At 44.2% G+C, this 15135-nt stretch overlaps 2 protein-coding genes across 2 annotated transcripts in view; both read right to left on the reverse strand.

Moving 5' to 3' along the window:
• Nucleotides 1-3837: 3837 nt before the first annotated feature.
• On the reverse strand, nt 3838-9805 carry kcmf1 (potassium channel modulatory factor 1). The gene is made up of 7 exons (XM_076158462.1): nt 9617-9805; nt 7805-7972; nt 7474-7613; nt 6800-6901; nt 6365-6548; nt 5522-5816; nt 3838-4970 (listed from the first exon to the last, which is right to left on the reverse strand). The coding sequence occupies exons 1-7, from the start codon at nt 9630-9632 to the stop codon at nt 4706-4708; spliced, it is 1170 nt and encodes a 389-aa protein (XP_076014577.1). The 5' UTR covers nt 9633-9805; the 3' UTR covers nt 3838-4705.
• A 252-nt stretch (nt 9806-10057) lies between these two features.
• Nucleotides 10058-15135, reverse strand: part of itga1 (integrin, alpha 1) — a 33946-nt gene continuing 28868 nt past the window's right edge. Inside the window, exons 19-30 of the mRNA XM_076158442.1 lie at nt 14943-15019; nt 14621-14747; nt 14437-14514; nt 14272-14348; nt 14085-14174; nt 13706-13808; nt 13457-13573; nt 13262-13360; nt 13058-13162; nt 12765-12860; nt 12531-12644; nt 10058-12427 (exon numbers count right to left, since the gene is read on the reverse strand). Coding sequence (XP_076014557.1) covers nt 12371-12427; nt 12531-12644; nt 12765-12860; nt 13058-13162; nt 13262-13360; nt 13457-13573; nt 13706-13808; nt 14085-14174; nt 14272-14348; nt 14437-14514; nt 14621-14747; nt 14943-15019 — 1140 coding nt within the window. The 3' untranslated portion in view covers nt 10058-12370. The remainder of the gene's footprint in view (nt 12428-12530; nt 12645-12764; nt 12861-13057; nt 13163-13261; nt 13361-13456; nt 13574-13705; nt 13809-14084; nt 14175-14271; nt 14349-14436; nt 14515-14620; nt 14748-14942; nt 15020-15135) is intronic.

Below are 15135 nucleotides of genomic sequence, written 5' to 3' on the forward strand. Positions count from 1 at the left end.
GCTTGTTCATACACAGATATATGCATAAATATAATATACTGTATCTTTAAAAAAAAAATAATGTGTAAAACCTGCAAAGGATGAATGAGGGCCTTCCCGGTGTGTGTAAAGGTTTTAAAAGAGAAGGGCAGAAAGCATTTGATGATCATCTATTATATTTTCTGTAAATATCCTTTTATATTTTACAAAGTCAAAACCAGGATAGGGTCACGCTCCATTCCCAACCATTAGTTTTGGTTTAATCTGATTTATCCAAAGCACAGTAATGGAGGACTGGGTGGGGTTAATCTGTGCCCATCTCAACACCATGAGCACAATTATTAGTTTGGGGTTTTCATTCACCAGCAAAGCCATTTAAGCAAAGTTGTTGACGTCTCTGACACTCAGTGGCCCATATGTGTAAAATGGTGGTTTTGTATGCATCCTGAGGGAAAACAGGGAGGAATGCTGTGCGTGTCGACGCGGTTGTTTGTGGCTGTGATCACTTTGTGGTATGGAGAGCAAATGAAATGGAGCGTTTGAAGCTGTCTTACCTGTTTTTTTCTGCCCAGTTACGAACCACTTCACAGGGGATTTGATGCAGTTTTCTGTGCTGTGATGTTGGTAAATACAGTATATTGAGGTTTGACAGTGTAACTCCCTTGCTTTGCTATTTATTTATGTACGTTTCTTTACTTACTTCTTCATTAGTGCACTTCTTGCGATTTAATCTTTGAGTCTATATGTGGTCGAGTAAGAGGGAGCAGTTAAAGTGTTAATTAAGAATCTGATTGCCCTTAAACTGTCCCTTGGGGGGTTAAAAAAGGACAAAAAGCGTCAGCTATGATTGCAGAGACACACTCCAGAATTAATCATCATGTATGTGGAGGAAAACAACAACAAGCTCTGTCACACTTTGTAGCTTTACTTAAGTCCAGGTGCACAGCCTGTGCTGCTGTGCTTAACATTAACTACACTAAAAGAAAAAAGAAAAAAAAATTCACCTTCACTCTGCTGGCCGTGACTAAAATCTTAAATTGAACTTTACCGCTCTTCTTTTCTTCCCCCATCAGATTTGTATATTGGTCATATGTCTGCTGTATATAAATGGCTGTCCATTCTGTACAGTTCTGATATTTGTCTATATGAATAGTAGGCTATGTTTAATAGTATAATCTGTTTGAAGCAGGTATCATGTCAAAACTGTGTGACATCTATTGAAGACAACGTGTTATGGGCCACTGGCAATACATACTATCTGTAAATACTATTTGATTTGTGCGACATTGTATGATTTCTTTGTGCTCGTTCATAATAACGGTGAGAATACAATCCTTTTTTGGCGACTTTTGATCGGCGGAGGACTTTCTTTCTTCGAATAATGTGTGTTTTTCTGGAAAAAAGAGAAGAAGAAGAAGAAGAAGAAGAAGAAGAAGAAGAAAAAAAAAGGAGGCTATCTCTTTTCCTCTCCACTGTGATGGGGAGCTCACGCCGACGCCGGTGTGTGAGTGTGTGTCTGTCTGTGGGAGGATCGTGGACTATTGATCTGACACAACATCAGGATCTCTCCTCGCCGACGGGCGTCCCAGCAGACACGTGGCCGATGGCAAGGAGGTCAAAGGTCACCTCCTGGCCGACCCCCACCGCTCACCTCTGACTGACTGTAGCCTATTTTGATCCTCTTTCAGATGAATAACTGTGACTTTGCATCATGAATAGTATATTATTTTGAATGTAATCTAGCAGGGTCGGGACCTTTTTTTGAATGTAATCTATCTCTGGGGGGCGGGGGGGCGGGGTCAATACTTTTTTGGTAAATATATGGTAAAAGAAAAAACGATGACAGTTTTCATCCCTGTGCAGATAACTCAAGTTTTACTTACTGTGTGGATACAAAGAGAGTGTGTCTGTGTGTGCGACTGGGGTTTCCGAGATGCAAGACAGTGTGTTTGAGAGAGAGAGAGAGAGAGAGAGAGAGAGAGAGCGCCCTCTCCTGGCAGATTTAATCCTGCTTTAATCAGCCAGTTCTATCAATCAATTCAATGCTTTGTGCATCATGTGAGTAGCTTATCCACAAATTAATGGAGATGTTCCTTGTGATACTGTGCATTTAATAAAGGTGGTATGTCTTACAATACCTGCTGGGATTCTTCTCGTCTCCTTTCATGTTCACTTTCAGTTTCAGTCGCTTTGCTGCTTTTCATGCGTCAGTGAATGTTTAGCATCCAGGCAGATGGTTGAACTGTTAGTTGCACCCAAAGAGTCACAAGCTGTTTTTCTGCCCTCATCTGTTGAGGCGATCACAAGCTGAAGGCTGATGTTGTTTTGCTGATGATATTATTCTTTATTATATCTTCTTCTCTTCCTCTGTGCAAATCATTCCAAAGCCATGAAGATTCCCCGTCCGGCCCGGTTTACTTCCTGTAGAAATCTGCATCAAATCCTTTTCGTGGATTATAATTCAGTTTTCCTGTTTGAACTGGTTTTCTATTGGATGATCTGAAGCTCTCTGTCATCTCTGACATTGGAGAGGTTTCACCCTCACTTTAGGTGCTGGGCTTCTTTAACAACAAGCAGCCTTCCTACACGCCACGGGAAAGTTATCCCAAGGACACCATTTGTTTCTAACAATAACCTCTGAGGACTGACAAGGACAGCTGCCTGAAATGACCTCACACACGCACACACACACACACATATGGTACCAGCAGCTTTTGAACTCTTCTTTGGAAGGATATTTAGGAGAGGGTGGGGTTTATAGGCCGGGAGCTGTCACTACGTCACCTGCCTCGGTGTGTTGCAGCTGTAGCGATGGGCATCTTCATCCCAAGCAGTCACCATGGTTACTATAAATCTCAGTAGTAATGGGAGCGCTGCACGAGATGGTTCAGTCCGCACAGTTAAGTACGACCGGACACAACAGTTAGGTAGCAGAGTGATGGGATCGTGTTCTGGCTCACACACACTTTCACACACTTCTACTCCAGGATTTCTTATTGGGATACTTTGTACTTTAACTTAACATTTCAAAAGGAAATATGGTCATTTCCACTCCATAAAGATCTTAACACTGTACTAAGTTACTTTTGCAGATTTGTATTTCACATTCAGCACTAAGATGATGTCATATCGTCCCCATTTCCTTCTTTTACTTCAGTCCTGTAAAAACCGGCTTTGAATATCTTGAATCATTTAGCAAGGAATCATTTTACTTTGGATCATTTCAATGTGAATCCTTGGCTTCTTTAGGAAACATGTAACGTTTACTTGCAGGACTTTGTCTCCACTGTAGGGAGGTGAGAGACCCTGACGACCTCTGACATCACCTCAGAGTTTGATCTAGCGTACAAACAGAGCGTAGGAATGAACAGACAGAGTGCAGAGTGTGATGGGCTCTCGGTTTCATCAAAACTTATGTGCAGTTCATATTTATTGTATTCTAAATTTACATTTTAAAAAAGTCTGCCCACGTCTTAGAACCATTATGAAAGTTAACACACAAATTCAATATACATCTCATTGTATCTTACATAGAGGGTATAGGCATGAAGGTGGCGTGATTCATATCAAGGCTCAAAAAGAATCAGAAAACAATAAATAGAAAGTGCTATAATTAGCAGAAATATCTTCTCTGCAATGTGGAAAGTCTCAAGCTCCTGTTCCCCAGCAAAGAAGGTTCATTCAAGCCATCTAAAGCAGACTGGAGCTACGAGGCAGAAGCAGAGGATGAAGGACAGAAAGTAGTGTGATTGAATAGAGGACAGTCATTACTGAGTTATAAATGATGAAGTATATAGGTGTTTACACAGCTTATCACTATAACATTAACATCTACAAAGAGTTCAGAGGTGAGCTTGATTCTTTTTTTTTTTTTTGTGGGTCTGCCGTGTGGAGAGGAGACTCGGGTCGTCTTTAGCTCTGCTGCTGCTGCGGACAGACGTGAGGAAGAGGAGGGCGACCTGGAGCTGAGACGCAGACACATTGCAGCATTTCTTCAGAAGCTACCGCAGAATCCAATTACTTATATTTTCCAAAAAGAACAAACAAAAAGACCTAACAAAATGTATTAAAGAGTTCAATTTCAGCATGTCAGTTTTGTAAAGCGTAGTTATGTCTCCATTCTTAACCATGTTTGGAGTAAACTCATTAAAAACGGCTCAAAGCTTTGGGCTAATTTGAAGTTTTTAATGACAGGGTCATTAAAAGTCATGCACGCTGCAAATAACTGCATGCAGTAGTTATGGTAAACCCATCCAAGCACTTTTTATTTATTAATAGTCATAAATACACAGCAGCTTGATCAGAGGAGTTTTGAGTGTGGAGGATCTCTACGAAGCCGTTTGCCTGTGACATTTACCTGATAAAGCAAGGAAATGTTATGTGGATTGATTATCAACTTCATATATATTTTTTTATATATATATATTTATATATTTCTCTTCTCTCGCTCGCTCACTCAGTTGCTATTGCGCACTCGCACATTTATCCCAGTTGCTCTTGTTTATTTTTGTTTGCAATGTAACAAAAATGGTGACAGGTCAGAAAATTACAATCACCAAAAAACAAACTGAGAAAAATAGAAGGAGGGGGGGAAAAAAGAAAAAACAGGTCAGGGGAAGTAGGGAGGGGGTCGGGGGGTCAGGGGGCGGGGGGAGGACTGCTGCTGTTTGCTGCCCGTCACTGACAGTAGCAGCAGAGAGGACACAGTCTGCTCGAGGCTCGGACATCAAAGAGGCGGCGGCGGAGGCTCCTTTCCCATAGAGCTTCTCTCCCGGAGCTGGAGGTTCTCCAGCGCCACGTCTAAAGGCATGATTTCCACGCAGCCCATGGCTCCAAAGTCCCCGAAGTCTCGATGCTCCTCCTCGTCGGACGAGGAGCTCTCCTCCTGCATCAGCGTGGACAGGAGCAGCTCCTGGACGAACAGGCTGCGGTCGGCGCGCTCTCCTTCTAGAAACTGACGCTCTGCTTCCGACATCTTAGGTTCGTTCAACCTTGGGGAGAACAGAACTTGTTTGGACGTTGTTAAGTTCTAAACAACCTGGAAACTTCTGTATCACAAATGCGCTCAAAGTGAAATTGTAGCCTCATACATTGTATTGACTGCATCTTAGCGGCGTTTGAGCGGTGGACTCCTTCTCTGGAGCCAGAGCGAGCACGAGCACGCTGCAGTGTTCTGCTCCAACATGAACGCAAGTGGAGACGCCAAACAACACTATTTGCCCCGGTAGCAACTAAAATATTTTTTTGAAGGACGCGCAACTGAAACGCAGCAAAATAAGAGTACGAGTGTGTGAAATTGTGACGTTGCAAATGATCACTTCAAGCACCGTGGGAAGTTAACGTGTTGGAGAGAACAACAGCAACGCCTCCCGTCTACGCTTTACTATTCTGATGTGAATGATAAAAGCACCAATAAAACAAAGGCATTAACTCTTCTTATATCACTGCAACCAACATTATTGATCCGTTTAACAACACTGGAGTTGCTTGGAATGGTATGTGTGCAGCCGTGTGCGTGCGCCGGCTCACTGGCACCACTCACCGTGCTAACAGGAACTGGGAGCTGTAGTTGGAGGAGGCAGGATTGCTTTCGCCCACGGCGGCGGTGTTGGCGGCGGCAGAATTGGGCGGGGGGATGGTGGCGCCCGAGTTGGCCGGGTTGTTGCCCCGTCTCGTGGCGTGGCGGCCCGTCTCCACCTGCTGCCGTGCCGCCTGCGCCTGCTGCCGCTCCAGCTGCAGCTGCATCTGGAGCTGGTGGAGCTGCGACGCCGAGGGGCCCGAGGAGTTGATCTGACCGCCTGCTGCACGTCTCACACCTGACAGCTGAGACAACAACTCTGCAGGAGAGACAGGGAGAGAGAGAGAGAGAGAGAGAGACGGACCTCAGTGCTGGAAGGCTCACAAATGAGCAGCGAGTTAAAAAGACAATGGGAAACGTTCATTAGGGTTTTCCTACAATTACATTTTGGTTTTATTTTTTTTGAAGAATGAATTACCAACTTAGCAAAATGAAACTGTGGTGATTAAAGGAAACTTGGTGTTATCAAGTTTCATTCCAGAACATTTGGATGGGCTGGTTCCTGAACACAACACTAAGCTTCAGATTGTAACGGAGGGGAGTTAAGTCATCCTTCACTTACACATGAACGCTGCTATACAAACAAAACACTGACAAAATGTCTGGCAAACTGTAGTGCTGAGAAAGTAAAGCAGCGTCACAGGCAAACTCACACACACCTCCGCTATGTGTTAGAGATTTACACTTCATTCAACCTTCTCATACACTTCTGTTGACCCATTAAACAGGCGGATGAAACGCAGAGGCACATATTTCATTTTTCCAGCAGGACATTAACCCCCGACACACACACACACACACACACACCTGCGATGGGGTCCATTGCTTCCCTGTTACTGGGGTTGTAAGTGGAGCTCTGTGAAGAGGAGGATGAAAGCCCCCCTGTGGAGCTGCTAGTAAAGTGCATATTGGTACGTCGCGCTCTGGGGCCACCCAGTCCTCGTCCGGGGTGGAACATCCTGCGTACGTGTCGGACGCTGCTGGACTCGTCGTAAACGGGGGGGCAGTTAAGGCTACAAAGCAAAGTGATGCGGCACAGAGTGAACACGGTGTTTCTGAGGGGAATGAATACAAACACAGTCTAATGCAGAGGTAGGTGTGTGTGTGTGTGTGTGTGTGTGTGTGTGTGTGTGTGTGTGTGTGTGTGTGTGTGTGTGTGTGTGTGTGTGTGTGTGTGTGTGTGTGTGTGTGTGTGTGTGTGTGTGTGTGTGTGTGTGTGTGTGTGTGTAAACAAAAGGATATTAAATCTCTGGGTGCTCTGTGCTCCAGCGTGAGGTGGGCTGTGAAGTCGTCTGTGACGTGGTTGGGGTCTCCTCCTGGCAGGGCGGCACAGATGGGACAGATCTGAAACGAGGGAGTGAGAACCTTCTTCAATGGAACGCCAGAGAAAGATTTGACTGTTGACTTTTGCAGGAACCAAGTGGGCGTGTCAGAGGTGGACGATGTAATCAAATATTGTTGATGTAAACTTCTTTTCCAAGATATAAAGCATCTCGTCTCTCTCAGCCCAGACACAAACAACACAACACACTTCAGCCTTTGGATCAACCTCATATTATTCATATATAAGGATGTGTACAAGGAAAATGACACACTCTAGTAGAATGCTTTCAACAATAACAAATCTAGGCTTATTTCCTTGACTGTAATGAAACAGATGGAGGTTTAAAAAAACATTCTCTCGTCCACAGACTCCCAGCAGCTTTGCTACCGTGGACTGACCTCACAACATCAGAGAATGGAGGGAGGAAGGAAACGAGGCCGCCGGAGCCACGGCGACCAAAACATTCACGACTATTGTGGAAACGATTGAGAGAGCGAGCCGTGTCGGTGACGAACAGAAATAAAAGACATTTGCAATTTGTTGGTTTGACTGGAGGCTGATGGGGGGCCTGTGTGTGCGTTTGTTTACTCACCACCTCTGTGGACGTCTCTGCGTGCTCTGAGGTGACGTGCTCCTGTAGGGACGTCTCTGTGAAGCCCATCTTCCCACAGTACGGGCAGGTGAACGACTGCGGTTGCTCTACGGAGAAAGTGTCTCCGCCGTAATACAAGTCTGCGGGGAAACGGTAAACCAGGTTATGGTGGTGTAAATGTCCAGAGCGTTTAGTACAAATGATCTGGGTACCGGTAAAACATTAATAAGGAAGAATCCAATAAATAATCAAACAGCAGACTGTAAAAATAGGACAATATGATCCACAGGCATGGTGTGTTTGCATGTAATGATTAAAAGGACACACTCACCATAGTCTACCCTGGTTAATATACACTGCATGGGGTGCTCTGTGGTGTGTCTCGTCGTCGTGGCACCGCTCTCGTAGCACGACGCACACAGATCGTAGTCGTAGCAGATCAAACACTTGAACCGCCTTCCTCTGAAGTTCCCTTTTAAGCACGCGTCGCAGCTCACACCTGCCAACGCCACGAGCAGAAGGTGCACAGTCACACTCACAGACCCGACGATACAACATTACAAATTCCTTATAACTGCAAACCCGCCGGGCCGACAGTGGGAAAGGAATTTATCTGTGGGCCGGTGGGGACCGACACACACACCACAACGGTGACATGCATTGGATCTCAGGTCTTAAGAGACGCGACTCAGCGGCATAGACCTCACAAACACACACATTTAGAGCTGATTCGTATTCTCTATCATTGCCGCCACAAAAGGAGAATACATAAGGAGTGTGCAAGTGTTTTTCATCTAGATCTAAATGAAGAAAGAGACCTGAAAGTGAAAAGGAGTGAAAGTCAAACGAAACGTGCAACTTTTCAGTCAACTCAAAACTTAAAACACCCCTGGGAAAATATACAATATATAACACAATATATGTACTTAATGTCATGAGAGCGGCGTAACCCTACACCAAGGAGAGTCGTCTCATTTAAATACAACCGCTCACTCAACCATACCAGGACTTTCATTTAGTGAAGCTTTGTACATCCAAGAGAGCAGACAGGTCAGATGGATCTCTCTCTCACACACACACACACGCACACGCGCACACGCGCACACACACACACACACACACGCTGACTTGTGATCTGACTGCAGCAGCTTTTTCACACACAAACGAAGCTGACATATAAAGGGTATTTATTTGCAGCACCTGGATTAATTTGCTCCACACTGAACAAAACATTGGTGACAAAGAAGCCAATGGCCGCCGCCTCCTTCTGCTGCAGCTCACACAAAAAACACAAGGTGGGAGAGAAGAGAAGGAGCTTTTCCACTTTTCGGGCACACTTCGGAGTGAATACGCTACTTGTCTCAACTCCCTCCTAACTGTGTGTGTATGTCACTCTGTAGGATCCAGGTACGCGTTACACAACACCATAGCAACTTAAAACAGGACGGCTCCCTCTCTGGCCTGTAGACAAGTAACCGTACACTGTCATTAAAAGCGCCGTCACCGCCATTTACATGACTTCTGCCTCGTTCTCACCAAGTTTAACATAAATCAACATTAGCTCCTTAGCTCGCCTGTAGCCTCTCAGGTAGCAGAGCGGCCGCGGCCTCAGACTTTCTGTCTTCTTGATGACAGTGCATTCATTAACATTTCCTCAGAGCAGACGGGGACGGCGCGTACAGGACGTCCGTCTCCCTCTACGTTTGCACATCGAAAAGAGTGTTTGTAGAACGCAATGGCAGCTACATAGGCTAAATAAGAGGTAAATGTCAGGAGAAGTCATGTTAAGTTGTTTTAAGACTGGTGACTCCTTGTGTTAGCGCACGTTAGCAGTTAGCCCGCACGCTAAGGTAGCACGTCGGCTAACTGCAACTCCGCTATGATGCCTTATCATTACAAACGAGAACAGGCTGGGTGAAATTAAAGGGAAATAAAATATACATTAATATACATTAGTGCTGTTGGTAGGTAATGGGAATGGAGCCGTGTTGACACACGGTTAGAAACTCGATGTTCGCCGAGAAAAGCAACAAACCTCTGACTTAATTATGCTAGCGAACCTAGCCGAAGGAGCTAGCTAGCCCAGCCGCCGAGTTAGCTAAACCGGGTAAGCAAAAGCGGTGTGTTTCCGTTATACACTCACCCTCATGTCGGGACATCCTACACACAGACACACAGCCCCTTCCGCGGGCCCCCCAGCGCGTTTAACGTGGAACGATTCCGTTTCTGTGGGACGAAAGTGGAAAAAAAGCGTGCGCCCTCGCCTCTGTTACAAGCAAGATGGAGCCCCAGTAGCCTACAGTTTGTTCTGCTTCCCCTCCCAGAGTGTCAGTTTAACGTCACGGGTGAACACTAGAGGGCGCTCCTCCCTCAAATCACTCGGGTCTGACCAGCTGACGTCGGGCGTCTTGTCTGTCCGCTGTCTTGCCTTACTAAAAAGATTAATTAACCAAACTAAAACAAGAAATGACTTTTCAACTCTGAAAGAAATCACAGTAACATATAACGGAAGTAGGTTATGTAATGATATGAAGACAGGAAATGGCTTTTTAAGGCTGAAAACATATTGATGAACCCAGAAGAGTTTCGTAAAAAGTCTTTATTTTTGTACATAAGATTCAGTTCATTTCTGTACTGAGGAGGACGCGTACAGTCTGACAAACCAGTGCATTACAATGAAGACTTCACAGCAGTGTAGAAGGTCGAAGGTCAGGCTGAACCTCACAACTCTCACTTTGTGCCTTACACTTTTACTCACAGCCGGAGGGAGGGCGGAAGACCTGAAGAACGCAAGTGGACAAAGAGAGACTTGTGAGGCCGCCCCGGTGCATCTAAGCCTGATGTAGCCACACAATCATCAAAATCACTAACAGCTACACATTCTGTACATACATTTGACTACATGTGCTTAATTTCAACAGTGGAGAGAGCGAGGGGGAGGAAGAGATAGATTTGACTGGTGTAATGAGCTATTTGTTATGTCATCTATGTTCCAAAGCAGCCTCCGCTTTGTGACTTCTTCCCTCCAGCTTTGTTATATGAGGATGAGGAAGCAATGTCAATAAAGAGGCAGACGCCGGTGTACCCAATCTACACATAACCCCGCAGTTCTTAACGTACAGCGTAGCTGTGCAAAAATCTGGAAAACAATAACAGAAATAAAGCAGAAAAATGGTGTTGTGTTGCAGTTATAAGCCAGCTAACAGTGAGTTGCATGTACTATAGGGTGATGGAGAAATGTGCTGGTGGATGGTGAAGGTATATATAAGGCTACACTGGAAGAGATTTGCCCTCTTTGTTACAAATCAAAAGGTTCAATCACCCTCAGTGTGTTACAGTCACATTACATCTCAATAATGTCAATGGTATTGCATAAAAAAAACAAAACAAGTTCCAATCAAATGAAGGAGGAAAAAAAAGATATTTACGTAACCTTAAAGAACAAAAGTGGATCTGAAAGTAGTGGATACAAACCCTCAATTTTATGTACATTTGTAGTACATAATAATTATAATTTCAGTTTTCATCAAAATATAACAATATTTACATATTTGCATCACATAGGCCAGATCCTTTTCTCTTATGTTATCATTCATGACATTGTATCACCTGAGCGACATCATCTTCTCTGACCACTGGTCACAAAAAAAAGAATTGATAACATACCACACAATAAATCTTTTAAATTACATGAATCGTAGCAAACACAACTATGTACATTTTTAAGCTTTACACTTTTGAGCATTTACTTACATTTACAGTACAATCAAGGGTTTTGAAGGCGCAGCTTTCTGTAACCCCCCCCGGAACCAATGTGACACTAATTATAACTGGGACAACACAAGAGTTTGTGAATTAAAACGGATGAGAGGTCTATAAAATAAAAACCTTTCATGCTGCACCTTTGTTCAACAAAATACATCTTGGGAACAGATCAGTGTTTGTAGCTGACATCATAGAGGGTTTACAATGTGCCATCTTATACTGCGGATGAGCATACAATTCAGCACCAATGCCAAAATTAAACCAAGACGCCATGAAATTTTGAAATGTACAGTGTTTCATAAAACAATCAAGCAAACAGGCTCTTACTCAAGATTCTAAGCTATCAGACAGACTCCTTCAGCACACACATATACTTCACATATTGTATGTCTCAGAAGCAAGAGAGCTTTGGACATTGCAGCTGTAAAGTGAGGTGGCGTAGGCGGCTTTGGATCATCACACTGAAAAACCTGAGTAACCTTTTCTTCCCCTAATGGTGGAATACTGTATAGCGAGTGTAGGTCTGCAGGTTCTTTATAAAAACTTGTCGTACAGATATACTGTATGTGCTACTTTCTCAACAGGAGCCTGATGGGTGATTGCTTCATTTTCTCTCCTGTGGTTCCTCTTCTTAAGCTTCCTGACTGGGCCTTATGTTGATGTCTGCAAAACAGGAGCATATGGAGGACAAATAGTCGATCCATGTGTTTCTTGGCATTAATTTTGGTTGGAGACCCAGCTGGAGTTGACTTAATCCAATTAGTTGTCATATATATACTGCATATGTGCAATTGAGAAGAAAGTGTCTGTTTGAACACTTTTCATGTTTGCCAAACCACCTGACACCATCTGAAATGCCCCACTTTTTCACAATTGCCCCAACAAGCTGGTGCATATATCAGACATTAACGCAAACATTATTTGACCAGGCCTGCAGAGGAAACAGTGAATGGTAATGGTGTTTTCCAGGTCATCCATGTGTCTTAGTGCTGAGGTGGCTTTGGGTCCTTATATTGGCTCCGACGTCCGTGCGACTGCCCGTTCAAAAGTCTGTAAAGCCTGTCACGTTATGCGACTTGATGGCTCTTGCAGCAGTCGGTCACAGAGCTTGTTGGTGCTATGAGTCGGGATTTCAGTCCATCATGTCCTCCTTTCTGTCTTCCATGGATTTTCTCTTGAAGAAGCCCATCTGGAGAAGGAGGAAAGCTAGTTAGATAACTGCACGGATCTGAATCTTCACATTTCCAGCTTGATAATAAACTATTTCTTAAAGGTCTCTGAGCGATGTTTACCTTCCAAAGAGCAAAGATTACAAGTGCTAAAATAAGCAGGCCCATCAGGATGCTGATGATGATGATCCACACAGGGATTCCTCCTGACGACTCCTTAGAAACCTGGATCTTCACCTAATTACGCAACACACATATATATGTATTCACATGACTATAAACACACCCAATCACATCACAGAATGAATCTGTCATTACAAGGAACATACAGTACATAGACAAAAGCACATCACTCACACTTCTGGTGTTGTCACTGCTGCTCAGCACAAAGAGATCGGTGTTTTGGGTCTCCAGTGTAGCATTGACCACCATGAACAGACTGGAGAAGGTTGCCTGTAGAATAGAGTTTTGCTTTGTTTTGCTTATCCACATTGATGAAAAAGGTGCAGAAGGAACAGAGGGCAGATAAGTGAAAGGAAAGAACAAAAGTATAGAAGATGATAAATGAAGAGATATTTTAAAGATCATATTATTAATTAAATGTAATCATTAAAACGAGATCAAAGACCAAAATCAGCAGACAAGCCGACCTTAATGAAAGTGGGTTTCCACACTCTATAGGTAACGTTGACCTGGCTGGTCTTGGCCTCGGGGATGGAGCAGGTGAAGGAGGCACATGGGTTGTGCTCGCAGCTCTGCAGAGAAGGACAAACACACAATAAGACAGGGGAAAACACACACACACGCACACCAGTAGGTATTTGTAAGGAAACTCAAAAGGACTCAATACTGACCACCAGGTAGAAGCTGAGTGTCTGTTTGTTTGGATTGGGCTTGAAAATGTTTGGGTTGATTTGAAGGGGGTTGATCAAACTGCCGGTATCGCAGTTAACCTGCAGGGGGAGGACACACACACACACAGACACACAGATATGAAGGCAGCTCTCTCACGTGTCTAAATGTGTGTGTGATTATGTCCGTGTGCTTACCTGCGGACTGGAGGTGACATTAGTGAGGTACAGCATGTAGTTGTTCCGAGGCGACAGGTGAGGATATGTCACCTTTAACTCCAGGGTAGGCGTCACCATGTCGCCCACCTTCTCTACCTGCGGGGAAAAGAGGAAGAGACAGCGTGAGACAGAGGAAATGTGACGAGACACACATTCACTCACACACTATGCATACTGCGTGTGCAGCCAGACGCTCATACACTGTATAACGCAGTGAAGAGGTGTTACCATGTAGCTGATGTTGACCTCCTCTCCAATCATGCTGGTGTCGTTGAACGCACTGGGGTACTGCTCACCCTCTTTCACTACAATGTGCTCATCTTTAGGCCGCCTACAAGGAGCATAGTTTAAAAGATCACAATGACGTTTAGCTGCAAAGTTGCTACTAATAAAACAATCAATTTCAGTCAATACCTTCACCAGTCCGTAGTGTGGACTTTAAGATTATTAGTCATATTAAAGCAACAAAGGAAGGTAGATGAACGAACACACACACACACACACACACACACACACACACACACACACACACACACACACACACACACACACACACACCCACACACCCACACACCCACACACCCACACGCACTTTGAATCTACTCACACTGAGAATCTAAGTCCGGCCTCATACTTCACAGGGATGGAGATGTGTACCACATTGTCGTGCAGCGTAGAGTCCAACTCCTCGCTGTCACTGTGAGAGATTTCAAAACAAAAACAGGGTTATTCAAGCAGGAAAAGTGTAATATTAAAGAGGAATTGATAGATTTGGAAAATGTAAGTTTTCTGACCTCGTTGCTGTTATATTGATCTGAATCACTTCCTGGATGTGTGTGGGATTCACTTCAAATTTCAGTTTAAAATTGTCCTGTTGGGACATTGAACAAAGTCCAATCACTGGACTGCCCTAAACACACACTTGTATATGAGCTTATATGTTTGGGAAATTAGAATACCTGTGCGTTGCTTCCCAGGAAGGGATATCCCACTGCACACTCTACTCTGGTGTGATTCAGATTGCAATCCTTTTCTGGCTGGAAACGCAAAAACAACACACGCGTCGTCACACACACTCTGTCAGACCACAGACTAGATGGAAATTAAGCCTGCAAGAAAGAAAGGCGTGCGTGGTGGGCTTACCTCCACTTTGACGTAGTTGATGTTTGGTGTGAAGCTTACAGTGACTTTGGTGTTGTACGCATTATCTTTGGTGTTTTGGATGCTGATGTGCACGGTGATCTTCTCCTTATTTGCTTTGATTATCATTCTGGATAAGAAAACAAAAAAAGAGGCAACAGCCGGAGTTGTGATTCCAATGTTCCCCCACAAGGGTGCAGTGGTGTACTGAGAAACATCTTAGTGAGGTCAAAGACGCATATTGTCAAGTCATGATTTACAATATCAATGCGTAGGACTAGGAAATAGGTTATTATATATACAATATAGAGGAAGTTCTGCTTACGTGCTCACACTGGGCTCTGCTGTGAGAGAAAGGTCAGCAATGCACCTCTCATCAATCCCACAGTCCACTAAGGGAATCTAGAGAAAGAGGAGTAACTTTGAAGTCCTGCAACAACAATACAATGATGTGTTGGGAGTCCCTTTGACACACACAGCACCCTACGGAGCCGAGTTGAGGGAATCAAAATGTGCCG

This window comes from Genypterus blacodes, unplaced genomic scaffold, assembly GCF_046128005.1.
Source record: "Genypterus blacodes isolate CSIRO-AG114 ecotype Tasmania unplaced genomic scaffold, CSIRO-AGI_Gbla_v1 ptg000077l_1, whole genome shotgun sequence".
Classification (NCBI taxonomy): Eukaryota; Metazoa; Chordata; class Actinopteri; order Ophidiiformes; family Ophidiidae; genus Genypterus; species Genypterus blacodes.

Bases quoted from the DNA above. Each gene is read 5' to 3' on its own strand.
- kcmf1 (XM_076158462.1), bottom strand. The intron at 7,614-7,804 runs GTGAGTGTGTCC...GTTTCCCCGCAG, and splicing joins ATTAACCAGGGTAGACTATG to ACTTGTATTACGGCGGAGAC. The intron at 6,902-7,473 runs GTGAGTAAACAA...CCCTCGTTTCAG, and splicing joins CAGAGACGTCCACAGAGGTG to ATCTGTCCCATCTGTGCCGC.